Below are 25,386 nucleotides of genomic sequence, written 5' to 3'. Positions count from 1 at the left end.
ATTCCTCTCTCGTCCACCAACTTGCAATACTCCGAATCTGCAGGCTTCCTTATTCTCTCGGCTTCGGTACGATCCTGACGAGGGACTAACTACTAGGTACATAGTAAGGTACGTGGCTGGTGTCGGAGCGGCGTAGGCATCTGTATATCGATACGGATAGACTTTAAGCAGGTCTTAGGAACCCGAGGTAGGCTCGGGTTAGGGGACCAGCGACTTTCTCACGATCCATCCTCCGTACCAAGTGGGCACGACCCAACGTCACAACCGTTTTGCGGACATCCGAATACGATGACCATCCCTGGTTGAGAACTTGAGCAAGCCAAACGGACTAAGGACGGAGGACGGAGGAGGAGAAGGGAGCAGCGAGGCAGGCGGCGGTGGTCCCCACTGCCACCTGTTCATGCCGTACGGTAAGCTAGGTACGGTAGATGGTCCAAATCAGGGTTCTGGAGACTGGGACAGAGCGGCAATTTAGTCAGGATGGAGCATAATAAAAGGCGATAATAACGAATCTGCTCCATGCTGTAATTGATGGTCCGTGAATGGTCTAGCATCGCCTGCGAAGTCCTGCGCAGTCCGTTAGATACAGATTGTACAGATTGCCGTGGACTCCTCGGCCATGAGGCGGGCGGTTGCTATTGGGCCTGTTCCGGAGAAAACCCCCAGGCATCAATAGACTAAATTGCCCGTACCTGAACGGGCGGCCAATCCGCAGGCAGGACGGGGCCATCGAAATCTCGCTTGTCTCGGTGGGGGAGCCCGAACGCCACCCACTAGACGCTTTGGGCTAACTGCATTGGCGCTAGTTTAATTAACGCCAGCGACTCCTTGCCCGCAGCAGCCCCGAGGGGGGGGGGTCGGGGGTCACACCTCACTCGTCCATGCCAATGCGAGTGCCACTGTGCAGTGTGCAGTGTGCCAGAGCCAGCAGGCGATCCCTGCAATCGTTGACACGTCCTGACCACCAGGAGGAGGAGGGGGAGGGAAGGAGGGATGAAACAGGCCGCATGGGAGCCAGAGACACCAGACACACCAGAGACATCACCAAGAATAGATCTCCCCCTCAATAATGGTGGTGCTTCTCCCGTCCCTCCTTCGTCTCTCCCTCCTTCCCCTGGAGATCCTCCCCATTGTCTGTGACATCTCCCGATCGCACCATCATCCTGAGGTGTTGCTAACCTGCGGAGTGATGAGCAATGGCAAAAGCCCTCTTGGTAAGTGATAGACACCATCCCCCCCTCTCCCCCCAAATCCTTTGCGACAGTCGGAGTACCACTACGGAATAGACCCGGGGGGTCTGGCGGCACACGTCAGCCTTCCCATTGGCCGTCGGCGACTGTTACCCCCTCCGACGAGTTATGGAGACTCTCGCTCCCTCTTGTTGCTCTTCGTCCCCGAAGTGTTTCACTTGCAAGGTTACGACATACATAATGTTACGCTCCAGATTTTATGCCAGATGTTCCAACCTGCATCTGAGCCATGCTGGCCGATCATGGACGACACTCTCCCAATCCCATCCATCGTTGCTTGTCTATTTCAGGAACGGCTTTTTGCATCCCGCGTACGCCGGATTATTCCAGATCGGATGGAGCGTCATCAGGATCAGGGGAGAGATAGTCCGTCCTGGACGGCGCTAATCCCTTGGTACTATCCTATCTGATGCCTCCCATCCCATCCTATCCCATCCTGTATTCAGCTCTTCAATGGTAGTGATAATCTCTCTGTCCCATTCCGTTCCCGCGGCCATTGTGACCCCCCGATAAGAGTTTCAGCTTCGTCACGTCGACCTCCGGCAGATAGTCATTCCCGCGCGCTGGGAGAAGACCTGAGTGATCGCCAATCAGCTTGTTGGCTGACGACAACGGAGTCAGGGTGCGCTCCCCAGCTGGGCGCCTCTGTCAGTTGTCAAGGCATGGTCCGGACTGCCTGTGGCGTTGCCCGAGGTAACAGTTGGCTATCGCAGCCTTGGATGATCTGCAGCTAGAGACCATTGTCATCCATTGGCTGAAGGACGAGGGCTGATAGTCCCGAATAGTCGACGTACATGCGATGCGGCCTTATCCGGAAGACAGGAATCTACGGGCAGGGTCTTGAAGACCCAGTAGACCGTCACTAAACAGTACTTAGTTAGACACACTGGCTGTGCTAGTAAAAAAAGTACTGATTTATGCAGGTGATCCGTGGACGGGAGAACGGGCACCTGACACACAGCGACCCGTCTGTCTATCTAGTATCTATACCATCCCAATTGTCCGTGTAATTAAGGATTAAGGAAGCAAATCCGGAGCAGGCAAGACTTGGGTCAGGCACATCAGACGTACCAGAAGCCTACTCGCACTGCAAGTGAAACACCCGATGTGTATCGAGATTGCTAGTAGACAGTAGTATTCTACGCGCCTTACCGCCAGCGCCTCCCTGTCCTGTTGCTTACCCTACAATTACATACATACAATAAGGGATAGACAACCTCATCAATAGTAGCCAAGTCCCATGCAAGGGTTCATCCTTCATCATCCCCCTCCCTCCCCATTGTCTTTCCTCAACCAAACCCCCCGAGATCTACCGATCCAGTCTCGGGAACCGTGAACCTTGAACCGTGAACCATGAACCTTCCCCAGGCTCTCACACCCGAGAAAAATGTAAAATAATCCCCGGCCTACCTAACTCTGAGACCCTCCCCCCCCCTAAATCCTAAATCCAGAGCAGCTTCCGTATCCGATCCATGGTTCACAACGGGAACCCTTCTCTTGTTCCAGAAAATCACCCCTCGGAAACTAAGTACTTACAAACGGTAGAGTACAAAGTAAGCAGCCACATTGGAAATCGATCGGTGGTCCACTTCGTACGGCTGCCGTGGAATCGCGAAACCTTGTGCACCGCCGCCGCCGCCGCGCCCTCCCTTCCATCGGCATCCGTCGATGTGATGTTCCCTGGCGCGTTCCATATGTACTTTCCCTAACTACTACCCCGTAGTTACGGAGTAGTCTTCCGAGACGAACCCGCATTGCATACAAGACGCTGAGGCTTAGCTGGGCCCAGCTGAGGACATTGGACAATCAATAATGTCGAATGAGATCATACGGATATATCCAGCGCGCATCCGGTGCGAATAGTATCTGACATCGCATCGCTCGCGGGATTCAAGTCAACGCCACTTTGTCCCAAGAACTCGGGTCTTGGGCAGACAGGCAGACAGACAGGCAGGCAGACAGGCAAACGGACACAGCCAAGCCAGGAAAGGCAATCGACCGGCACATTGCATTTTGAAAGGACCACAGTGGAGCGGATACCTGAATCTACATACACTCTACCGGTTCATACCGTATTGAGAATTCAAGACAGGTAGTTCATTATTGATTCAGCCCGTCTCTCAGTCTGGCTTTGACGAGCCCCGATTTCCGTTGTGACAAGCAGGCCGGCTGCAGATGTACCAGGGAATGAATGACACGGCCCACCCAAATCGGGGTGTGAAAGCCGATGGCGCACTTACCGGGTCGATGTTATACTCGGGACATTGGCTGAGGGGTCTAGACGGTCCATGGAACTCAGTCATTGTTGATGCGGGTGGGGTGGTTTGCTGACTGGAAGCTCCGAGGGGTCGACTGGCATTGATTGGATCGGATGGTGTTGCTTTGACCACTGCATCCAATCCATCGTCCAAGGAGGGTTGACTGGAGCGGACACGGCATGAATGGGCGTCGGGGCGCTATTACATATTGTGGGTGTCGCACAGCTTCAACGGTGCGTCGGGTAATGTGCCTGGAAAGAGAACCAGCGATGGGATGACGCAGTGACCCTCTGTGGCAACCTCCTTCCTGATGGTCTGTCAGACGTGGGATCACGGATCCTTGCGAACATGGGTGACGAGCGGCTGCAGTGTACTGATGATGCTGCCTGCATTACATTTAAGTACATGGAAACGTGCCGGTCCATTGGCTCTCAGGTCGGCTAAATACCTTGCATTGCACATTCCCGGTTGATAGCTATGGTCCTATGAAACCATCTCCTTTAAATCACTCTAGATATATACAAGAAAAAAAAGCTCCGAGGTAACACGAGGGCACGGCATCTACCCTGGACCCCCAATTTCTGCAGACGCGCGCTTTAACGTAGAAAAAACCGAGAATCCCAAGGGGTAAGCAGAGAAAAGGCAACCCCTCTCCGGTTTCATGCCCCGAAACAATCTCCTCTGGAGATGAAACGTTGAATCCCACTCACCCTATAACTCGGCAGCGCCCGGTGAGATCGCGAGAATAACAACAAAAGCGGTTACGATCAAGGCGCAAGCGACAAACGCAACCAACGCAACACTGCCACGGCTGGCTGGGAACTTGCCCCTGATGATCCAGTACTGACTCTCAAAGTAACGGTGGAATCCAACGAGCAAGATCACAACGGCAACCCCGATGAAGGTGGTGCCCAACGGCTTGCCGATACTGCGGAGGCGAGACGAAGTGGATGCCAACCTGATGGCCGCGGGATCGTATACTGGGGACGACAGCGACGAATAATCTGCCGTATTTGCGTCGGCTGAAGCGCTGTTGAGGCGGAACAGCTGGGTCACCGCGATGCCAATGGATGCAAAGGCCAGCGAAGTCCTCAGCCATGCCAAAAACGTCCGTTCTAGAACCATGTTAGCCTTGAAGCAGGATGCGCGAAGATGGGGATCAAACGTACCCAGAGCGAGGTGATCTCGGGCAACACTGCCCTTATTCTCCAGTTCTAGACTGCCGTACCTATCGGCAATGCGGCTGTACCACGAGTCGCGGGGGTCCTCCGCGCCCGCCTGGGGATCTGAGGCTTGTTGGGAAGCGTTTTCGGGACGACCATTCCCGGAGGCCGAGTCCCTATTCCTCAAACCATCGGTCGAGTGATAATTTCGGCGAGAGGTGTCGGAGTTGCTCACGATCGGGGTGACTTCGTCGACCGACGGGGATTGGCCGTGGGCCGGCACGGTGACCGATTGACGCTTTGCACTGAGGGGAGACATGCGGCGTGGCACATTGTGAGACGAATGAGGAGATGAAGATCGATGCGTGGGAGATGAAGCGCCGGTCTCCCTGGCGTGTGGTGCGGTCAAATCAGAGGATTCCATGATGGCGTGCTCGCGGGATCGCAGGGTTTATCGCCAGCCTGGAAAGGATCCGGTGGATATCCGATTTCCCCAGCTCCGGAGCGGTGGGGATGGATTCTATGCTCGATCTGATGGACCGTTAAATACGGAGGAGGGCATCCACCGTTGAAACCAAGCGATTCAGATATATCGGAAGGAACAAGCAGTCGGCGGGCTCTGGAACGGCAAGTCTGCCTTGAGCTCCCCTCACTTGGCGAGGCCTCGAGCAGTTTCGGTCTCTCGGATCAGAATCAATCTCGTTTAGTCGTTCGCTCCTTCAACAAGCGCTCATCACGCGCTCCAGTCCTGATCGGGCATAGTCTGCGCTAGCCGTACGCGGCTAGCTCGCTCGTAGATCACATGGGGTCCCGCGGCCTGGCGCTATGCCGTTTATGGGAATGGCATCCTGACAAATGAGGCCTGGCGGTGGCGGTCTGGTTCTGCCGGCCCAGTCCGAGCCGCCTTATGTCATCGCGGGCGGTGGCAGATGTCCCCTCCATCTGAAGCAATTACCATTACAAGCCAGCTCAATGCCCGACTTGCATTGAATCCTATCAGACCAGCCCCCAAAATGGCTTCACAAATCGCGGCGCCTAGTCTGGCGCCGAAACCGAAAATCGACCTGTCCAAAAAGCTTTCAGAACTCCGAGCTAGCAGAGGCAAACCTCACACAGGCTCCTCCAGAGAACCTGCACCCGTCACCCCGCCTCTCCCCAGTCCTCCAGATCTCTCCTCCCACCAATATTCCCGACCAGTGCGTCGTATATTATCACAGCAAGACCACGAGCTCTTCCTCTCCTCATCGACATACACGTTAATTCTCGGCTTCATCTTCGGCCTCACCGATTCCGTGCGCGGATGGGCAACCACAGATGTCGGCACTCCGTCCCCCACGATCTCCAAGATCCAGTCTGTTGTGCACAAACTCCGGTCCCTCCTCGACCAACATCCTTCTCTCGACCAAGGTGGCTCGCGGTTCGGTAACCCGGCGTTTCGTGACCTATTCGATGACGTGGCGGCACAGAGCGCGGCATGGCACAGGGACATACTTGGATTCACAGATGAAGCCCTCATCGAGGAAGCTTCGACGTACCTGATCCACTCCCTCGGATCGCGTGACCGGCTCGACTACGGCTCCGGTCACGAACTGAACTTCACGATGTGGCTGCTGTGTCTGCGTCAGGTGCACATGTTCTCGACCGTGGACTTCCCTGCGGTCGTCTTCCACGTCTACGTCGGCTACATGCACCTTATGCGCGACATCCAGACCACCTACTACCTCGAACCCGCGGGCTCGCACGGAGTCTGGGGCCTTGACGACTACCATTTCCTCCCGTTTCTGTTCGGCGCCTCACAGCTGGTGGCACACCCCTACATCACGCCGCTGTCGATCCATAACATGGCGGTATTGGAGGAAGAAGGGGACAAGTTCATCTATCTGGACCAGGTGCGGTGGGTGGACAGCGTGAAGACGGTCAAGGGACTGCGGTGGCACAGTCCAATGCTGGACGATATCTCGGGGGCCAAGAACTGGAGCAAGATCGAGGGGGGAATGAAGAAGATGTTCGTCAAGGAGGTCCTGGGCAAGCTGCCCATCATGCAGCATTTTCTGTTTGGGAGCTTGCTGCCGGCGGCCCCCGGGATGAGGGAAATCACGGACGACATGGAAGACGAACACGACCACGAGCATGACCATGGGAATGCCCACGACCACAGCAGCCACACAGACTACTTTGGGGATTGCTGCGGGATCAAGGTGCCGAGTACCATCGCCGCGGGAGCTGAAATGCGAAAGCGCGGCGGAGGATCAGGGCTCCGCCCGATTCCTTTTGATTAATGCACATCTACATATGATGACGGAGTTCTTGGGATGGGATGAGCAACAGCAAGGCCAATCGGACATGATAATTAGTGAATAAACCCATTCATATTGTTAAACTACCCCTTTCATAACAACAATCCCACCCCCCTAGATCCCAGAACCCCAACAAAACCAATGTTCTGGATAAACCAACGCCGAGTCCACGCCCCATCCTCCCGATCCCGATCCAATACCGAAACGTAACCAACCAAAAGCGCCTAAAAAAAGAAACCACCCAGGAACGAAAATAGAACAAAACGTTCCTACTAGATAGTCTACAGAAGCTAAACCCTAGACCCATCCATACATCTCCCCACCTCATTTAAGTTCCTTCTTCAAAGTTCAGGTCCTTCCTTCTAGTTCTATCCAGTCCGATCGAGTCAAAGTACGGACGGAGCACAGGCAGCTGAAACCACAAATCACCTGACCGGCACGCTTAAAGCAGCCACTAAAATCACCAAACCAATCAACCTGAACCAACCATCCACCCATCCAGATCAGATTCCAGCTTCCAACTCCACCTCCATCACAACTCCCATGATCATCACATATCTACCATACTTAGTACTATCTACTCCCGAACAATAGACCCCTACACCCACATCCTACACATATACCCCCTACTCCCTACCACCACCACCACCAAAAAACTCTCCTTTCCCTCCATGCCACTCAGCGAATACTCCACCTCCGGCGGAGGGGGAGGCAAACTCAAACTCAAAGGCAGCAAAGTCAACGACGGCCGAGTAGAAAAGAAGAAGAAGAAGAAGAGCAGCAAGAAAAACGCCGCGGCGGAGGATCCGGAGCATGCACAGCAGCAGCAGCAGACGACGACGACGCAAGAACAGGACCAGGAACAGGAACAGCAACAGCAAGAGCAACAGCAACAGCGGCAGGACGAGCGGCCAAGTGGCGACGATCGCGATGATTCGTCCCCAGGGGTTTCTGGTGGTGGGAGTGCTGGCGCGGGCAAGACGGAGGCGGAGAGGAAGTATGAGGATATGAAGCGGAGGAGGGTATGTTCTACGTTCCTTTCTACCTCGATCCTTGATTTCCCTTTACTTTTCTTTCCTTTTCTTTTCCATACTCCCTTTCCGCAGTATCATCATCATCATCAGTATGCATGTATGTATGTATGCATGCATGCATACATACATACACGTTAAACCCTTAGGCTGGATGAATTTTTTGGATGGAGTGCTGCATGAATACAAACCCAACGGCCCTGTACCTGTACCTGTGTGTGTGTGTGTGTGTGTGTGTCTGTGTCTGTTTCACCTACGCTCTGAACTCGGACTCGGACTCAGACTCTACCTCCCACCACCCAGCTAGCCCTGTACCACGTCCCAGAAAGCTAACGTCCCACCACAGCTGCAAGAACGCCTGAAACGGGAAGGGGTCAAAACTCACAAGGAGCGAGTGGAGGAGCTGAACAAGTATCTGAGTCGACTAAGCGAACACCACGATATGTATGTTCTCGTCATTTTTCTGTTGACTGCCTGGCTCGCTGGCTGGCTGGTTGGAACTAACGTTGGGCGTGGTAGGCCGAAGATTGGACCGGGCTAAGGTCCTGGTTTTGTGGGGGGGGAGGGATTTGGGGGAACGGGGGGAGGGAGGAGGGTCTGCTATGTACGCGTTTGCAATCGTATCACGTTGTTTCAGGCTCTTTTAGTGCGGCGATTGGCTGTGGTTGTGGTGGTGGTGGTGGTGGGTTTTTAACGACCAGGATGCAAAAGGTGTCAGGGCGGTTTGGGTTTCAAACCCATGGGTAGGTGATAGTGAAGCGGAAGTTGCTGCTACCTGCTGCTACCTGCTGCCTGCTACCTGCTACCTGCTACTTGTTGCGACCTGGTTTGCGACGCTATCATATGACACTTGCTACGTTCTGCACGCTCAGTGGCCAGACGGGACGGGACAGCTACCTGAGCTAAGTACGCCGGGGGCACACGACTACTACTAGATAGACTGCGGCCACGCTGCGACGCTAATCCGTGGCTACTCAATGGTCAATTGCTGCTGGGTGAACAAATATATGCATATATACCTATAACCACTTGGCTAGGTGACACGCCAATGGAAATAGCAACCATTCACAGTTCGGGGAAAACCCGTCAATTCTATCCAACATGACTGGCACGGGACTGGGAAAGGAAAAAGGGGAAAAATGGTGTCTAACATCGCCTCGATTGCCAACAACCACGCTCTGGAGGTCTATGGGATGAACGCGATCGCCCAATCATGCGACAGATAGATACTTGGGTGGAAAAGCAAAAGAAACAGAGAGAGAAGTGAGGGAAAAAAAAAGTAAATCGTCAAAATATACTCCAGAGGTGTTTCGGAACGCCGTGCATACAAGATATTTCAAGAAATGGCGGAGAGAGATATCAACATATTTCAAACAAAAAAAGACACAAAACTCCCCCCAACCCCGATGGTGGCAGATAAGTCGAGCGAACGCATGACTGACCATGCAGTGCGTGCTGAAGACCGACGAATATGAATAAGTAGATTTAAATGGACAAAAGTCGAACACCGCGCTAATATATGTATGTATGGCGATTGTCGCAGAAGATCGTCGAAAGGACAAAGTTGAGGGGATGGCTGCAACTGCGGCTGGTCATATTCCCTTGATGACGTGGGTGCGCTCGCTATTCAGCTTATCGGCATTGCGGGCGTGGGACTCCTTCTTGCAGTCTTCCAGGCCGGTGCAGGCGTGGGCCTCCAGCATGCGATGCTTGGAGCAGTAGTGGCCGCTGCAGAAGCTGCAGTCTCCGACGATCCGCTGGGCGGCTTCCTTGCACTCCTTGAAGTTGCAGCGAGGCTTGCGGGGCGCCATGATGGAAGTGGTGGCAAGAAAGGTGGGCGGGCGGGCGGGCGGAGTCACAGTCGCCGGCGCAGGAATGGCGATAAGCGGTTGGGTGCTCGTTGCAAGAAAGAGAACCGGTAACGATGGTGGGAGACCCAGGGAGGTGTCGGTCTTTTCCGAGAGGTCTGGTTGGGAATGAAAGTTGAGAGTGGTGTGGGTTTTGGTTTGAGGGGTTTGGGAAAGTGACGTGGAGGAGGCAGTCGGAGCGGTGGGGAGATGAAGGTGGTGAAGGTGGTGAAGGTGGTGAGGAGTCGGTGGTAGATAAAGGGAGGAGTCCCGAGGAAAGGCGAAGCAGCAGCAGATGATGATAAGGAGGCCGCAGATAAGGCGGACGGTTGGCTATATATACGGAAGGGGAGGGAGGACGAGGATCGGAGGATCGGAGAGAGCGATGGCGCAAGAGCGAGAGTGTTGAGACTGAGAGGGGGGAAGAGGAGGAAGAAAGATCAGACCAGACAAAGAGCGGAGGAGGGCAGGAATAAATAGGTGGCAGCGGCAAAAGGGCCATGCAAAGTCAATTTATACAGTAAGTACTAGCAGTAGAGAGAGAGGCATCCGGGCTGACTCAAAGAACGAAAGAACGGCGCCTGCACCGCGCCGATCCAGCCTGAGGAGAAGAAGACGACGACGCCCGGTGGAGGCAAATCGGCCATCGGCCGGGTGGAGCCAGAAGCTTCCATTCTTTGCAATTATCCTGTCCTACTATCTACGGACTACTCTTTCTCCTCACCTCTTCTTCTTCTTCTTCTTCTTCTTCTTCTTCCCCCCTCAACCTTCCTTCTACTACTACTACTACTGACCTCGGGAGAGGCTATCCTGTAGCACCGTTGGCGTCACTGGACGGGTGGATGACTACGGCCGAGTCAACTGGTCTGGTCTGGCCGGATGCGCACGAGGTTCCAGATACCAGAAGAATCGCCAGGCAGACCCAAGGCAAAGTTTAAAACCAATACCAAATAAATTCGAAAATTGTACAGTTACTTGTTAGATACAGACACTTCATCACGCTGTCTGTTCCCTACGTGTCCCTCCAACCCAACGCATTCCCAACTTCCCTCTCCCCTTCTCCCCTTTCCCCTTCCTCCTTCCTCCTTCGTGACGATCCTCCCCCTCCCTCTCTCCCCTCCCCCCCAGCCTCAGCAGGGCAACTGCTTGGCTTCTCCTCATTACTAGCGTGGATACACAACACTGGATGTGTGCCCGGCCTACCACTGTTTATCAATTTCCCATCCGTGGGTGGTGAACTCGGAACCTCCGTCGACACCACCCCCTCCTTCTCTCCCCGATCCCGTTGCCTTCCCCCGTTCCCAACCTGCATGCATCCAGGCACCTCCTCCATCCCTCCATCCCCCCTCCATCTCTCCCCTCCCTCTCGGAGGCCCAGGGGGTCCTTCCCCGGCCCTTCGGCTTCGTCCCTCACAACTACGGAGCACTAGTCCTCCCACTACGGCTTAGTCCCAAACTAGTTCGGGCATAGTCCACGGCTGCGGTCCTGGGAAATGGCGTGAGGAGTCGACCAGATTGGTGATATCCGCCCATCAAAGAATCATCTTGGCCGTCGGCGGTCTGCTGCTGACACTGTCGGTGAAGGATATACCCCCTCATCCTATCCTCTCGAGCGGGATTCTATGTCTCCTGTTTCTCGGTTTTCGTATTGCTCTGGCTTATCTTTCTCTGAATTTGTCCTGTGATGGTTTTCAAGTAGCTGGTCACCTACCAATCCCCCCAAGACCCAGTCTGGAAGACTTTGAAACCATAGAAATATTGCTGAATTGGAACAGAACCATACAGCATCCGGCGAAACCATACTTATTAACCCCCTCCCGACTACACGGGTGTCGCTATCGCTCGATAAGATTGCGGTGTGCATGACTATGGCATTCTCGGCCGGCAACAAACCGCGATTGTGGCGAGAAAAGCTCAACATACACCAACAACCCTCTGAGTTGAGAAGACTGTTTGATTTGGATTCTTACCTTTTATTGAACACCATCAATTGAGGGAATTGACTCGTCTTAACACATGGCAGCTACTCCCTGGAGAATCAATATTGGACATGCGCAGATCTTGACGAAATAAATAGGCGAAAAGACATGAAAGTGATCCTTCACAGAGGGTCTATCCTCAGCTCTGAACATGGACATTTGGCGTGCTAAAGAGATCCCAGCAGTGACTGAGTTCAATAACATAAGACTGTCACCACAGTGATACAGAACGGTTTCTCGCAGATTTCATAAAGGGCTATCGCAGCTAAACATCTACAACAAGCTTTATGGTCTATCGAAGCACGCCAGTTGCTCAGCTTCTTTAGCTGCTCTTGCAAGTGCACTGCAGGTCAAAATCAGGATCCAATATTTTTACGAAATAAGCAGGACTGGACCCTTTCTGGTGTTCTAAAAATAGCCAAATACCTGGAGTTCATACAAAACAACAGGGATAATTAAAGGATGATGCTTAGCGCTGCTTCACATCAAGGAAAATCATATAAATAATTGCATTTACACTTGCACTCCCTTACCAACATACAAAGTAGAGTTACCCATCCACAACACCTTACTGCGAGTTACACAATCATCTCGAAAGCCCAGTATTCCTGAATGAGAAGAGAAATACTAAACAACTCTAATACCTACTGAACAAAAAAAAAAAAACAAGACCAACGCATCCATCCACTCAACCAACAAACCCCGCCCCCACCCTCACTCTACCTGCAGTAGATAGATAAACAGATAGATAGATGGTAGATATCTAGTCAACCTTACAATCGTCAGGGTCAGTCAGGCATCGAAGAATGCAGCCTAGTCCAAACCAGGAATCCACGTACCCGCCGGGCAACTCCACCCCGGCCGGCATCGAGTGATCCCACCCACCCCCATTCGTCCAGATCCAACCAACCCACCCACCCACCCACCCGATTTGTCACTTTCTCGGGCGGCTTGCTCCAGACCCTATCTGCCGGTAGGATCGGGTTTAGCGTCAACTGTACTTGAGTATAATACTTACAGTAGTACTATCGGATGTCTTGGTGATTGATGGATTGATTGATTGATTGATAGTCGACGTAGGGTTTGCTTTTTGTGTAGAATGTAAGTTTTTTTTTTTTTTGGCTGTAGATAGATGAATGGATAGATGGGATAGGCAGGCTATGGGTAGGTGGGTAGGAAGGGGAAGGGGATGGGAGAGTTTTGGTGAGAAGATGGAATGTGAAGAGATATCTATATCTACGCAGGGACTTGAAATGAAGAATATTGGATATTGGGATTTGCAGTATTAGTAGTCTGGGTAAGGAAGTTTGTAAGGGTGCATTGTTACTATAAGAGATCGTAGTCATTTCCTGAAGGGTTGGTTGTACGCCCCCCCCCCCCCCCCCCCCTTCCCTCCCTGTCCCCAAATGAAAGACCGGCATGATATTATGCATCACTTTCTACAAAGATTTCTCGTCATGAAGCAATCAATAGCGAAATTGGCAGAAGTAAGTTGCCGGTACTGCGATGAGGAGTGTGGATATCCGGTGATGCCAGCGTGGATGTGTAAGATCTGACATTGGTTTGGTTTTCATAGGGCTTGAATGTTGTTGGGATTAAATTGTCGTCATTATTGATGGGAATTCTGTCGGGGAGGAGAATACTGAAGGATAAGCGACATGCTACTATATCACTCATAGATATATGCCTGAGTTTACTATCCACAGTTAAGTGTGTGATGGGATGGGATGCATCTCTCGACCGTCTTATCAGTTTCCCTTCGGTCGAAAGGTTGGCCCAGAAGGAAAACCAATCGAGGAGGGTTCTGCAGCGGCGTGCGCCGGTAGGCTGATGATAATATGGTTGCTGAATTTAAGAGACCTTAATCAAAGGGTGTTCGTTCGTAGGGAGAACAGCAGGTCCGGAACAGCCAGCTTGTTCATTCCATGTTCAAGACAACGCCAAATCATATCATTTGAAAAGAATAGGTATTCTGTTTGAAAAAAACGCCCTTGCCACTCGGAATACACCGGTTACCCCTTTGAAGTCATCACGAAAACGATAATTAATAAGAAAGAGAAGCTGGTCGATGAATGAATGAATGAATGAGCTTCAAACACTCTTCTCACATGGTCATCTGGACATCCTTCCCGGCGTCTGGGTCCAGGTAGTCTTCCTTCTCGGCTGCCTCGTACTCCCCAACCAGATCCATCACCACGGCTCTGGCCTCGTCGAACTCGCCCAGTCCGTCGGAGAAGGGACTCTCCTTCTTGTATTGCTCCAGGAAGGCGTTGCGCTTCCGCAGACGGTCGTACTGCTGGACGATTCGCTTGAAGAGCGTCGCGACGGAGGTGTGGTTGGCCAGCATTAGGCCGCTCACGCGGTGGGTGTTCTGCATGTAGGGTGACTTCTTCGTCAGTGCCACTTGGATGCTGGCCGGGCCCCACGGGATGAAGGACGCGAGGCGTCGCTCGCGGATGCGGAGAAGAGACTTGTGGACGTCCGTCGGGTCCGCCTCGCCCTGGATGATGTTGAGGATGCTGATGTAGCAGCTGGATTTCGTGGGGTTGATGGAGACCATGCGGTTTTTGGGCTGCAGGAGACGACGCATAACATCCAGCACAGTGGTCTTTCGCACCGTCTTGGCCTGCTCAATGTTGTCACCGGTAAACGGGGTATAGGATGTGATCAGGAAGTGGCTGCGCGGCGTGGGGATAAGGGATGCGATGATTCCGACGAGATCGTTGTGCATGTAACCGGGGTACCGGAGGGTGGTTGTAGAAGCAGACATAACAGTGGACACCTAGGACCGGTTAACGCCTGAGGGCTTGGCTTGTAAGCGGATGGATACTGACAAGTTGGTTTGTTTGCTGGAATGAAGGCTCCTGCACATGAAGTCTGTCCGCCACAATCCGCGAGAGGGCACCGTTATCCAAGACCACCTAGACAGATTTCTTAGCTCATTCGAAAATCATCTCAAAAGGGCAACAGCGCCTTACAACAGAGTCAGCATTCTGGGTCAACCTTCTCATCGTAAGCAGACTGTTGTATGGGTTGACCACGACGTCCGCGGACTGGGTATCAGGGAAGACGGAGTAGGTCTGAATCAGTTTCTTCGGAAACCGGTCGTTCATGCGTTCCAGAATATAACTACCCAGACCAGAGCCCGTTCCTCCTGCTATCGAGTGCAGGAACATAAACCCCTGCGAGAATATATCAGTCCCGAGTATCACTCCCAACCGACGTGCGTCGTGTTTGCACCGGATCATACCTCCAAGGAGTCACTGCCATCCGCTTCTCGATCGATCATGTCGAAGATCTCCTCTTGCACGACCTCTCCCGCCGAATAGCCCGCACCCCAGTTGTTCCCGGCACCAATACCCTGTTGTCCGATGAAGAAGTTCTCCGGATTGTAGATGTTTCGGTAGGGGCCTGATTGGATGGCATTGAGGACCTATTCGGAAATTTCTCAGCTCACCGTTCGCGCGGTCCTTCGCCAAAGGGGTCGTACCCTGGGTTCTAAGTCCAGCAGAATCGCTCGGGGAATGTAACGAGTATCATCACTCTGGATGAGAACTCTGTTAGTCTTTTCGTTTTGTAAAGCAACACGTCATAACAGAGCTGGACGTACCTGGTAGAAGAAGACGTCCTTGCGATCGCCGCCTTCGGTCGCAAAATCCTCCAGGTTTCCATCCTGGCTTATCCCATGCTCCATGCAGAGCTGCTGCCAGAACTGTGCGCCGACTATAAGGAGAAACAGTCAGCAGAGCCCAAAGCGATCAGAGGTGCCAACCCGAAGTTGCTGGCTGTGTAGCTGGAATGGAGGATCAATACCATTGTTACCGCACTGGCCGGCTTGGATCGTTATTATTTCCCTGCTCCGGGTGTTATCCTTGGTGAACCAGATTGCATGACCGTAGGCAGATCACAGAGGTGCCAAAGATGGTGGCACATACCTGGGCATCTTGTTGCTTGACCACCGCAAGTGATGGTGGGTGATTATAGCCCACGCGTAGCGCGTTCCGCGGGGAAATTCATGAGTCGATTAGGCTAGTGGCGGCCTGAGGCCAACATCCCCCCCATCTTCACTTTGGCCGCAATCAACATGTCAACACAGGACAGACTCATTGAATGACCCCAAAGGGAATGTTTTGTGAAAAATTAAATGGGATTGCAAAGTTACAGAATTAATTTATAATACATTAGGTCCCCTTCTTTCCTTTCCCCCTTCACCAGCACTCTGTGACTGGGAAGTGAAAGCAGTAAGCAGTCTGGGGGATACCGAGCTGACGAATTGCCAAAGGAAGATACATAGGAGGACACATAATAGACTCTCTTGAGGACAATAGAGGGTTTCCAGCTCTTTTATCGTACTGCAATGTCTTTTGGTTAGGAGTAACTCCAAGGTATGCTTGCCAACCCGGAATCGTACCCCTAAAAGTACCAGCAGCCAGAATGCTCTAAAACCCAGCTTTGCAAGCCGTAGCAAGCATCCCAGCCCCAGCAATGACTCCATCCACAATCCTGACTTGATTGCCTCGCGGCCGGCCATACACTCGGACACACCCCTCCCTCACTGCATCTTCCATGCCCACCATCCCAGCACAACCCAGGCAAATCGCCCCGACAGGGTTTGGCGATGCCCTGATCAGCCGCTCTGTTGCTTCGACCAGTCTTTTCTTCACTTCTGCCGGAGGGGTGGTGTGCAATTCCTCAGCTGTCAGCCCGGTTGTCTCCACGCCAGCAAAGCGGCTCGTTTGATTCCCCGAGGCACCGAGCATGTCCGCGACGGCTTGGGTGAGCTCGGCCTCCCAGGCCTTGCCGGTCGAGATGATGCCAAAGGTATCCCGAGACTGGGCCTTCTGAAAGCCCGGGCCCTTTGTGGTGTGAAACGAACCGATGACGCCCAGTGCAGCTAGGACTGCCGCTTCGAAAATGCCGGTCACGTACTTCTTCTGGACCTTCATATCCGAGGGAACACTCTCCACCTTTTCATCCTCGATGGATCTGACCTTCTCTTTCAGCATTCCAACCAGGGGATGGGCCGAGAAGCACGCCACGATGAAGCCGTCATATTCAGTCACCAGTGGCTCCAAGAAGGGCATGCAGTAGAAAGCTGATCGGACCGAATCCTCCCCCGAGTCGATGCTGGGCACCCCGTGGATGACACAGCCGTCTGGGAGCTTGACGCTCTCCGATGCCGGGGCTGTGAAATAGTCGAATTTAATGCCTCCATGACCGAGATTGTCCAGAATGGGGATCAACGCATTGGTCATGTGCGTGGATGTGTTGGGATTGATGACCAGGATGGTCCTGCTTTTTTGGATCGGTTTGTCCATCTTGAGAATCTCGCGGTGAAATGAAGGAGGGGGGAATCGCATGAACCAGGAACCAAGAGGAGGGTGAAGTGAGTCAAGGCGGGGCTGGTTTAGTCGGTTCTCCCACCCAACACCGGCAAAAGTGTGGTTAGTTGGTGACAGTCAACCGGCCAGCACCAGAACCCCCTGCCGCTATATATGTTGTCGCAGAACCGGGGAAGTTTCCCCGCGATCGTCATCCAGGCCTCAGCCAGCGATGGGTTGATGGCAGGTGCCATGGATGACGATTGCGACAGTGCGGGGAAGCCGTCACTCAACCAGGAGGCCGCCCGGGCTTATCGGAGCATCGGAACCCCTCCAGCTTCCCTGTTCCATTCTTCTTCCCTCTTCTTCTTCGGCGGCAATTGACTCAAGCCTCGCCGTTATTAAGCAGCGCTAAGTTATCCGACTATTTAGTCAATCTTGTTTCGTCGTCTGTCTAGACATTCCCCGTCCCCTGGTTCAACCCACCCATCCACCTACCTACTTCAACCGTCAAGGTAAGCTCCCGGCTCCCGGCTCGTGCCTTGATTACCCATAAGTTAACGGGAATCCCGACCCCCCCGTAGACATGCCTCTTATCGCGCAGAACCCCACGCCCCGGGTCATCCTTGGGTTGATGACCTTTGGACCCAATGAATCCCAGGGTGCTCGAATCACCTCGCTGGACGACTTCAACGCATGTTTGGATCATTTCCAGCAACAGGGGTTCAACGAGGTCGACACGGCGAGAATCTACAACGGGGGTGAGCAAGAAGCCTTCACTGCTCAAGCAGGATGGAAGGAACGGGGCCTGACTCTGGCCACGAAGTGGTACCCGAAGACCCCCGGCGGGCATAAGCCTAACGTCCTCCGCGAGAACCTCGAACTGTCCTTGAAGCAACTCGGGTCAGACCAGGTCGACATTTTCTATCTCCATGCTCCCGATAGATCAGTCCCCTTTGCGGAAACCCTGGAGGCTGCCAATGAACTGCACAAGGAGGGCAAGTTCGTACAGCTCGGGTTGAGTAATTACACTGCGTTTGAGGTTGCGGAAATAGTGACTCTCTGCAACGAGCGAGGCTGGGTCCGGCCCACGATATACCAGGCTATGTACAATGCCATCAGTAAGTGGTCTCGGATGCTGATGCGGCTGCTCACTGGGGTTTAGAATGGTCTGCTGACGTTCGTGTGTATAGCTCGCAACATCGAAACCGAACTAGTCCACGCCTGCAAGCGCTACGGCATTGACATTGTGGTTTACAACCCCCTTGCGGGTGGGATTCTTTCCGGTAAATATAAGACCCAAGATGTACCGGCGGAGGGCAGGTACAGTGACAAGTCTACATCCGGATCTCTGTACCGCAAGCGTTACTTTAAGGATGCGACTTTTGACGCTCTGCGGATTGTGGAACCTGTTGCGGAGAAACATGGATTGACATTGCCGGAAACCGCGTTCCGTTGGATCCGCCATCACTCTGCCTTGAATATGAAGGACAATGGCCGGGATGGGATTGTTGTAGGTGTGAGCAGCTTTGCTCAGCTGGAAAACAACCTCAAGGATATCCAGAAAGGTCCGCTACCCGAGGAGGTGGTGGAGGCTCTGGACAAGGCGTGGTTGGTTGCAAAGCCAACCGCGTCTAATTACTGGCACCTTGATCTGCAGTATGCATACGACACCAAGGAGGTTCTGTTCAAGCCCAAGTCCAAAGCCTAGGTGTGTTACGGGATTTTGGGGGCGTACTAGAGTAGGAGAGCAACATCGACAAGAAGTGGGATAGACATGAAACATGGAATTGAACATATACCTTGACAACATCCGAAAGACTTTTGCAGTAGCAACGTGGAGCCTCGTCTCCTGCCGCCATTTCCGCGCCGAATGGAAGGAGCAGGGGGTGGGCTGGGGAAACATTGAGTCTGCCAGCCTGGATTAAATCGAAAGGCCATCCAACGGTGGGTCTAGATCGGAATCCTCTGCGGAGCAACATGCAGGCCGATTATGCCGCACATGTGAGAGAGAAGTTGTAGGTCCTTTCCATCTCACACCGGGAGCATATGTTTCCCCTCTTTCCCCTCTACTGACTCCTTTTGCTTTTTCCTCCCCTTGTCGATCGGTGCGTCGCCACTAACAGTACATACCCGCCCTGAAGTAATTGACATCTGCGAGGATTGATATGAACCACCAGATGTACAGGGATCGATCTTATCTGACTCAGTCAGTGGCACCTGAGCATCAGACTATACTTTCGCCTAGCCTATCCATAGATGTTCGCATCCAAGCGTGGGTAGTACCACGGCGATATTTCCTCAACTCGGACCGTATCTTCTTTCCTAATCCACTGATCCAGGTGCCTTGCGATGCCTTCTGTTGGTGCGATTCGCGTCGCATGTAATCAATAACGACAATGCGTTATTATAATTCGAAGCTTGACTGGCGCGGCCCATCAGCTGCCTGAGGAAGATCCTCGCATGATGCAGCATCAACAATGGGCTTTAGCTGTATACTTGTATACTGCACCCTTGCATGACACTTCACTTAGGCCATTGTCCGAGACTAATCCGGGGTAGGCGCCTGACAACCACTGTACCACATTCGGTGAGCATGCGCCTGGAACCTCCTTTAAACTCTAAAAGGCTTATCTCCGATTTCTCCTTGCAAGTGCGCATATCCCTTCATTGTACCACCAGACGAGCAAACGGCGCTGAGCTGATTGACAAGGCATCTCCGGACGTGACGCGACGGAGGATAATGGATGCACAGAAAATCCCATTTTCTTCCGATTTCAAGGAATTCCAGAAGGTGTATTGCTCCATTCTTCGGATTTTATTTCTCAGTCGACAGACTGCGCGCAAAGATCCAGGTGTACGCTGCAATGCCACCTTGCCACCATGCATCAAGAACAGAACGCAGCCGGACCCCGGTGTCTTTCATATGCAGTATAGACTGTCGTCTGGATGCTGTATCAAGGGGGCTCCGGATATCCAGCAATCCGACATGTTTGAATTATAGTCATTTGGAGGGTTGCATATCGCTTTGATCTAGATCCTGGGTTGGCAGTGGTGTGGCTAGTCCAGAGGGACTAGAGCGAGTGGGCACCAAGCCATGATGGCGGCTTTATCACATCTCCTTACCTGTTACTCAAGTCAAGGATGTCCGAGATTTGAATGCGTGGCAGAGAGATATAAAGACGTTGGCCTGGGACACGAACAAAAGATAATGTTGAGGCCATTGACTTCTTCAATATGTCCCTTGTCATTGCTCGTTCAGTTCCAAAAAGGAATGACTCCAGTCAGGGGTCAAATCCTTTAACAGTATCGGATATCGAGAAGAAGACTGTCATAGTTACGCAACACCCTGCTGGGGCTTGTGCGGATGATACAGCAGTTAGTACTTCATCCGACAGCCGCCGCTCTTGGTTCCGGCGATCCAAAGCCTGCGACCCCAACGCCATCGCAACACAGCCATCAGTATACGATGATCCAGAGCTTGCTGAAGAATATAAACCCCGACCAGACTGGGAGGGCATCCATCGCTTCGATCCGGCTGCAAGATGGACCTGGGCCGAAGAAAATGTACGTTTATGAACAATCTCTGAACGCTAGCGAGTATTTCCCTAACACGCCCTAGAAAATTGTCAGAAAACTGGATACACGAATTGTTTTATGGGCCTGTGTGATGATAACAGCCCTGGAGCTTGACAAATCAAACATCCGTGAGTTCACTAAGTTTTATTGACTGAGATTGATCTATTAACGTTCCTAGAACAAGCAAATGCGGACAATTTTCTTACCGACCTTCATCTAAACCGAGACGGTCAGTGTATATACCATTACGAGCAAGGTGCTATGGCTAACCGTTCAATTTCTGGAACCAGACTACAACTTAGGGAACACACTCTATCGACTATGCTATCTCTTAAGTGAGATTCCCACGCAGATAATCTGCAAGAAGATTGGCGCGGACAGATGGCTCCCCATACAAATGGTCTCGTGGTCGATTGTTGCTGGCTGCCAGTTCTGGCTCACTAATCGAGAGTCCTTCCTGGTCTGTCGAGCATTGATAGGGATCATGTCTGGAGGGTTTACCCCCGCAGTGAGTGGCTCTATGAACGTTGCTTTTTTCCCATACAGTGCTCTGACATTATTAAGGTTATTTTATATCTTTCCTACTTCTACAAACACCATGAGCTATCTATACGTCTTGGATACTGGTATGCAGCGTCTTCTTTGGCAGACATTCTGGCAGGGTTTCTTGCCTTCGGGATTTTGCATATAGGCGGCCGTGCTGGTGAAGCCGGCTGGCGGTGGCTTTTCTTAATTGAGGTGTGTTGCTCCATCGAGTGCCTCGGGACAATGTTGCTCAATTTTAGCAGGGACTCATGACTCTAACGCTCGGTCTTCTCTCGTTTGTTCTTTTGCCCCCCTCGCCAACACAAACGGCCCACTGGGCCCGAGGAAAGAAGGGCTGGTTCACGGCTAGGTATGTTAATGTCAGAGTAAATCGGAGGAATCGGAAACTAAACAAGGTCACAAACAGGGAAGAAACCATCATGGTCAACCGTATCATACGGGAGGACCCGAGCAAGGGCTCCATGCACAACCGTCAGCCACTCACAGCCAAGCTATTGTGGATGAGCATCAAGGACTATGATTTATGGCCGCTGTACATTATAGGTGTGATGTTTTTGACACCATGGAGTCAGTATACCCAGTTTCAAATATCTGCTCGTATGTATTCAGCTAATGCCATGAGCAGCCACGATTTCACAGTACTTTACATTGCAGATGAAGGATTTTGGTTTTAACACCTTCAATACTGTTTTGCTAGCCATCCCATCCAATGTACGGGGTTCCATCAGATGACGTTCATATATTTGTCGTTGTTGCTAACAGACCACCAGGTTCTCCAGATTGTGACAAGGATCCTCATCACCTATGCAGGGGAAATGTTTGGCTCTCTGGCATTAATGGGGGTTCTAGCTCAGCTTTGGTGCCTGCCACTTATGATCTACATGAATGCGGGGGATCTGAGTCGGACAAACAAATGGGTCGTGTGGACAGTCCTCACGTTACTCCAGGGCTTCCCAAATAGTAAGTCAACGAACTATATGGGCAGACTAGCTTTCTCCGAAGTCTGAGCGCTAACGTGAGCACGGGTAGCCCATGCACTTCAAGCCGGGTGGGTGTCCCGCAACTCGAACAGCGTGCGAACTCGGGCTATTGCCGCTGCAATGTACAATATGGCTGTGCAGCTGTCTGCCATCATAGCTTCCAACGTATACCAGGATTGTAAGTGTGGACCCTCTGCTGGAATCGTCACTAGGGTAAGGTAGATAGATAGACCTTGACTGACTAGACATGTCATTTTTGCACATAGGGGATGCACCACGCTATGTCGTAGGAAACCGAGTACTCCTGGCTCTTATCAGCACCAACATTGTCCTCTACCTGGCGACCAAGGCATATTACATGCTGCGGAATCGCCAGCGGGACTGCAAGTGGAACGCGATGACGGAGGATCAAAGGGTAGATTATGTTGCAACCACGAAGGACGAGGGGAACCGAAGAATGGATTTCCGGTTCGCACATTGATTAGGAAGGATGTCAGTTCCGGCTCACTTGGGGGGCGATTGTGTCATAGTTATGAAAGAACCCGGTCAGAATGAGGATGAGGATGAGGATGAAGATACTATAAATAAGAATAAGCATTGCGGTAGCAAAGAAGTAGCGGCGTGTACCAATGCGGAAGGTGCCCGGGAACCCCACGGCATCACGTGCAGCCCACTTGCCCTTTCCCGATCGGGACACGCAGCTGCCAATCAGGGGCCGTGCCGCGGGTCCGCCGGTCCCTGAACGGGGAAATCCTACGGGCGACTGCAACATAACCTCCAACTGCCATGGTTCCTTCCATCTGGCCCTCATTAAAGTATCAGTCTCTTCCTTCGCACTTTGTCCTCGTCTCTCCCTTGCAGGTATTCTAGCCACTGCCCCTATCCTCATTTTCTTGTTGGACGCCTTACTGTCTGAGTCGTGACGTACGCGCAATCCGCTCGTCGCTTCGTGCTTGGCAAACGTGGCCGCAGCGGCGCTCTTCCTCCGGAGCCGCCTTTCTATGGGCCTCACGACCCTCTCATCCGCCTCCGTCTCGAGGGCAACTGACCACTCTTCCTCCTCCTGACCTCTCTCGCGTCATCGCTGCATGAACTGTCCCTCCTTTATCTCGACTCTCCTGCCGCCCTTTTCCCCGTCCGTCAAAGGCTGCGTCTCCCCCCCCCACCCCGGTAGAGCAGCCTTCCCCGAACTTCCTCCACTCGTTATCGCTAGGCCCCCTATTTGTCGGGCGCACGGGTTTGGACAACGGTCACACCTTCTTTGTACTCTTTTTCTCCGACACTGGATTATCTATCTCCCGCTGGAAGGGTGTGGACCGACGATTGAGACAAGGTGGCTTCGCATAGTACACAATTCCCGGGTCCGCGAGAGGCTAGCGACCCCGAGCTGGTTCTCGACTCTCACGATTCAGACGATGAGATGAATCGCCCATCCATGCACCGCTCCGCTGATGCGCGGGCACACCACCCGTTGCTCAAAGATGAACACAGACGGCTGTCCAACGCCAGCCCGGGCCATGGCGATGCAGAAGGCAGGCCCATGCTGCACCATTCACGGCGTCCCACAATCAGGGGCACGAGCCCGGAGCGCAATGCGGAGCAGCAGACTCGGCGAAAATACCTGATCGCATCGGGTTTCCTGCTCTTGAGTCTGGCGAGCTTTGTCGTTCAGACCGAAACCGCGGTATATATCCAACATGAGTTGAAGTGGGACAAGCCGTATTGCATGCTGTAAGTGCTATCCTTTACAAGTGGCCTAGCTCTGGTACCTTGCGCGCGGTTCAGACTTCTAACTTGGTCTTGACATATAGATATCTTACCCACGGCTCCTGGGCTCTTCTTTGGCCTATTCAACTCCTTATCCTTCGCGTACAAAAACGAAAACTCTCATGGGCGGCGTTTTGGCGGCGACATGTCTATCTTCTTCGATCGACGGCAAAGATGGTGGAAACCCAGGACCTACACGTCACTTCCCGTGATTCCCACCAATCTCCAGTCCCCTACATGCTCCGAACAACGGCGTTTGTCACCAGCGCGCTCACCATCGCTGGAGGTTCCTGGTATGTTGCGGTCAACATGACCACCGCCAGTGACTTGACGGCGATCTACAACTGCTCCGCCTTCTTCGCCTACGCATTCTCCATCCCTCTCCTCAAAGATAAACTCCGGTTTGATAAAGTGTTTGCGGTCGTGGTAGCGATTGTGGGGGTCCTGGTAGTCGCGTATGGCGATCGCGACGAGAACAAGAAGACCGCAGATGGCACGGTCGGCAAACCGCACGACGAGGCTGAAAACAGACTGGTGGGCAATGTCATCATCGGCGTTGGCAGTGTACTGTATGGCCTGTACGAGGTGCTTTATAAGCGATTTGCGTGTCCCCCGGAGGGCACCAGTCCTGGTCGGAGCATGATCTTCGCCAACACCTTTGGCACTCTGATCGGGTGTTTCACTCTTCTCGTTCTCTGGATCCCACTGCCCATTCTTCACCTGACCGGCTTGGAGACGTTTCGCTGGCCCACCGGCGAAGCCGCGTGGATGCTCATGATCTCCGTCCTAGCCAACGCTAGTAAGTCCACCTGCCCTGCCTTGACCCCGCGTATCACATGCTCACTGCTACAAACCAGCTTTCTCCGGCTCTTTCCTTGTCCTGATCTCTCTCACCTCGCCCGTCCTGTCCTCCGTAGCTGCGCTACTCACCATTTTCCTCGTCGCCATCGTCGACTGGTTCCGAACCGGTCAGTCCCTCTCCGCCGCTGCCATCATCGGCGGCGTCCTCATCATCGTCGCCTTCTTCCTCCTCAGCTGGAGCAGTTATCGGGAGATGAACGAAGAACGGAAAAAGAACATGGCCAATGAACAAACCGAGTCTGAAAGCGATGAATAAATATCACTCCAGACCGCACCATTCAATATATATGAGAGAGAGAGATATATATATATATATATATATACGCTCCCCTTCCCTTCCCACCTGTTGTTGATCTTCCCTCCTTCCATTTATTCTTTGTTGGGTCATGGAGATCACATGGACCAAGAACCAGTCAGTGACATCTTCATCCAGTTATACATCCTTCTGTACAGGAAGTTGATCTTCTTTCTTTTCTTTCTTTTGTCTGGGTTTGGGTGCTTGTACCA

General features: G+C 52.7%; 8 protein-coding genes across 8 annotated transcripts; 4 read left to right on the top strand and 4 right to left on the bottom strand.

Moving 5' to 3' along the window:
* Window positions 1–3,942: 3,942 nt before the first annotated feature.
* Window positions 3,943–5,327, bottom strand: BO70DRAFT_363478 (uncharacterized protein). The gene is made up of 2 exons (XM_025543576.1): window positions 4,678–5,327; window positions 3,943–4,623 (listed from the first exon to the last, which is right to left on the bottom strand). The coding sequence occupies exons 1-2, from the start codon at window positions 5,093–5,095 to the stop codon at window positions 4,220–4,222; spliced, it is 822 nt and encodes a 273-aa protein (XP_025398103.1). The 5' UTR covers window positions 5,096–5,327; the 3' UTR covers window positions 3,943–4,219.
* Window positions 5,328–5,684: 357 nt separating this feature from the next.
* Window positions 5,685–6,950, top strand: BO70DRAFT_294508 (serine/threonine-protein phosphatase 2A activator; the record flags this gene model as incomplete). The annotated part of the gene is made up of 1 exon (XM_025539480.1): window positions 5,685–6,950. The coding sequence occupies one exon, from the start codon at window positions 5,685–5,687 to the stop codon at window positions 6,948–6,950; it is 1,266 nt and encodes a 421-aa protein (XP_025398102.1).
* Window positions 6,951–7,343: 393 nt separating this feature from the next.
* On the top strand, window positions 7,344–8,548 carry BO70DRAFT_363476 (DUF1754-domain-containing protein). Its single transcript, XM_025543575.1, has 3 exons — window positions 7,344–7,990; window positions 8,346–8,443; window positions 8,519–8,548. The coding sequence occupies exons 1-3, from the start codon at window positions 7,640–7,642 to the stop codon at window positions 8,538–8,540; spliced, it is 471 nt and encodes a 156-aa protein (XP_025398101.1). The 5' UTR covers window positions 7,344–7,639; the 3' UTR covers window positions 8,541–8,548.
* Window positions 8,549–9,591: 1,043 nt separating this feature from the next.
* On the bottom strand, window positions 9,592–9,810 carry BO70DRAFT_294478 (AN1-type zinc finger protein; the record flags this gene model as incomplete). Its single annotated transcript, XM_025539478.1, has 1 exon — window positions 9,592–9,810. The coding sequence occupies one exon, from the start codon at window positions 9,808–9,810 to the stop codon at window positions 9,592–9,594; it is 219 nt and encodes a 72-aa protein (XP_025398100.1).
* Window positions 9,811–13,929: 4,119 nt separating this feature from the next.
* Window positions 13,930–15,768, bottom strand: BO70DRAFT_353957 (gamma-tubulin mipA; the record flags this gene model as incomplete). The annotated part of the gene is made up of 8 exons (XM_025541841.1): window positions 13,930–14,607; window positions 14,660–14,746; window positions 14,804–15,007; window positions 15,076–15,258; window positions 15,316–15,390; window positions 15,436–15,548; window positions 15,639–15,679; window positions 15,761–15,768. 8 exons carry the CDS (start codon window positions 15,766–15,768, stop codon window positions 13,930–13,932), a joined length of 1,389 nt encoding a protein of 462 aa, XP_025398099.1.
* Window positions 15,769–15,951: 183 nt separating this feature from the next.
* BO70DRAFT_363473 (aspartate/glutamate racemase family protein) lies at window positions 15,952–17,461 on the bottom strand. Its single transcript, XM_025543574.1, has one exon. The coding sequence runs from the start codon at window positions 17,141–17,143 to the stop codon at window positions 16,265–16,267; it is 879 nt and encodes a 292-aa protein (XP_025398098.1). The 5' UTR covers window positions 17,144–17,461; the 3' UTR covers window positions 15,952–16,264.
* A 47-nt stretch (window positions 17,462–17,508) lies between these two features.
* Window positions 17,509–18,954, top strand: BO70DRAFT_363472 (aflatoxin B1-aldehyde reductase GliO-like protein). The gene is made up of 3 exons (XM_025543573.1): window positions 17,509–17,661; window positions 17,731–18,267; window positions 18,340–18,954. Exons 2-3 carry the CDS (start codon window positions 17,733–17,735, stop codon window positions 18,855–18,857), a joined length of 1,053 nt encoding a protein of 350 aa, XP_025398097.1. The 5' UTR covers window positions 17,509–17,661; window positions 17,731–17,732; the 3' UTR covers window positions 18,858–18,954.
* Window positions 18,955–20,383: 1,429 nt separating this feature from the next.
* On the top strand, window positions 20,384–22,840 carry BO70DRAFT_317706 (putative MFS transporter; the record flags this gene model as incomplete). Its single annotated transcript, XM_025540392.1, has 11 exons — window positions 20,384–20,713; window positions 20,769–20,853; window positions 20,904–20,954; window positions 21,016–21,251; window positions 21,290–21,463; window positions 21,514–21,620; window positions 21,678–21,838; window positions 21,897–21,982; window positions 22,042–22,231; window positions 22,301–22,429; window positions 22,518–22,840. 11 exons carry the CDS (start codon window positions 20,384–20,386, stop codon window positions 22,730–22,732), a joined length of 1,764 nt encoding a protein of 587 aa, XP_025398096.1. The 3' UTR covers window positions 22,733–22,840.
* Between the last annotated feature and the right edge of the window lie 2,546 nt (window positions 22,841–25,386).

This window comes from Aspergillus heteromorphus, assembly GCF_003184545.1.
Source record: "Aspergillus heteromorphus CBS 117.55 chromosome Unknown BO70scaffold_18, whole genome shotgun sequence".
Lineage (NCBI taxonomy): Eukaryota > Fungi > Ascomycota > Eurotiomycetes > Eurotiales > Aspergillaceae > Aspergillus > Aspergillus heteromorphus.
This window is presented reverse-complemented; position numbering and strand designations above follow the sequence as displayed.

What these genes read in the sequence shown, in the direction of transcription:
- BO70DRAFT_363478 (XM_025543576.1), bottom strand. Translation starts at nt 5,095, where the DNA reads ATGGAATCCTCTGATTTGACCGCACCACACGCCAGGGAGACCGGCGCT. An exon ending in CCGAGATCACCTCGCTCTGG is followed by an intron (nt 4,624 to 4,677) that starts GTACGTTTGATC and finishes ACATGGTTCTAG; the next exon opens with AACGGACGTTTTTGGCATGG.
- BO70DRAFT_363476 (XM_025543575.1), top strand. Translation starts at nt 7,640, where the DNA reads ATGCCACTCAGCGAATACTCCACCTCCGGCGGAGGGGGAGGCAAACTC. An exon ending in AGGATATGAAGCGGAGGAGG is followed by an intron (nt 7,991 to 8,345) that starts GTATGTTCTACG and finishes GTCCCACCACAG; the next exon opens with CTGCAAGAACGCCTGAAACG. An exon ending in CTAAGCGAACACCACGATAT is followed by an intron (nt 8,444 to 8,518) that starts GTATGTTCTCGT and finishes TGGGCGTGGTAG; the next exon opens with GCCGAAGATTGGACCGGGCT.
- BO70DRAFT_363473 (XM_025543574.1), bottom strand. Translation starts at nt 17,143, where the DNA reads ATGGACAAACCGATCCAAAAAAGCAGGACCATCCTGGTCATCAATCCC.
- BO70DRAFT_363472 (XM_025543573.1), top strand. Translation starts at nt 17,733, where the DNA reads ATGCCTCTTATCGCGCAGAACCCCACGCCCCGGGTCATCCTTGGGTTG. An exon ending in GGCTATGTACAATGCCATCA is followed by an intron (nt 18,268 to 18,339) that starts GTAAGTGGTCTC and finishes TCGTGTGTATAG; the next exon opens with CTCGCAACATCGAAACCGAA.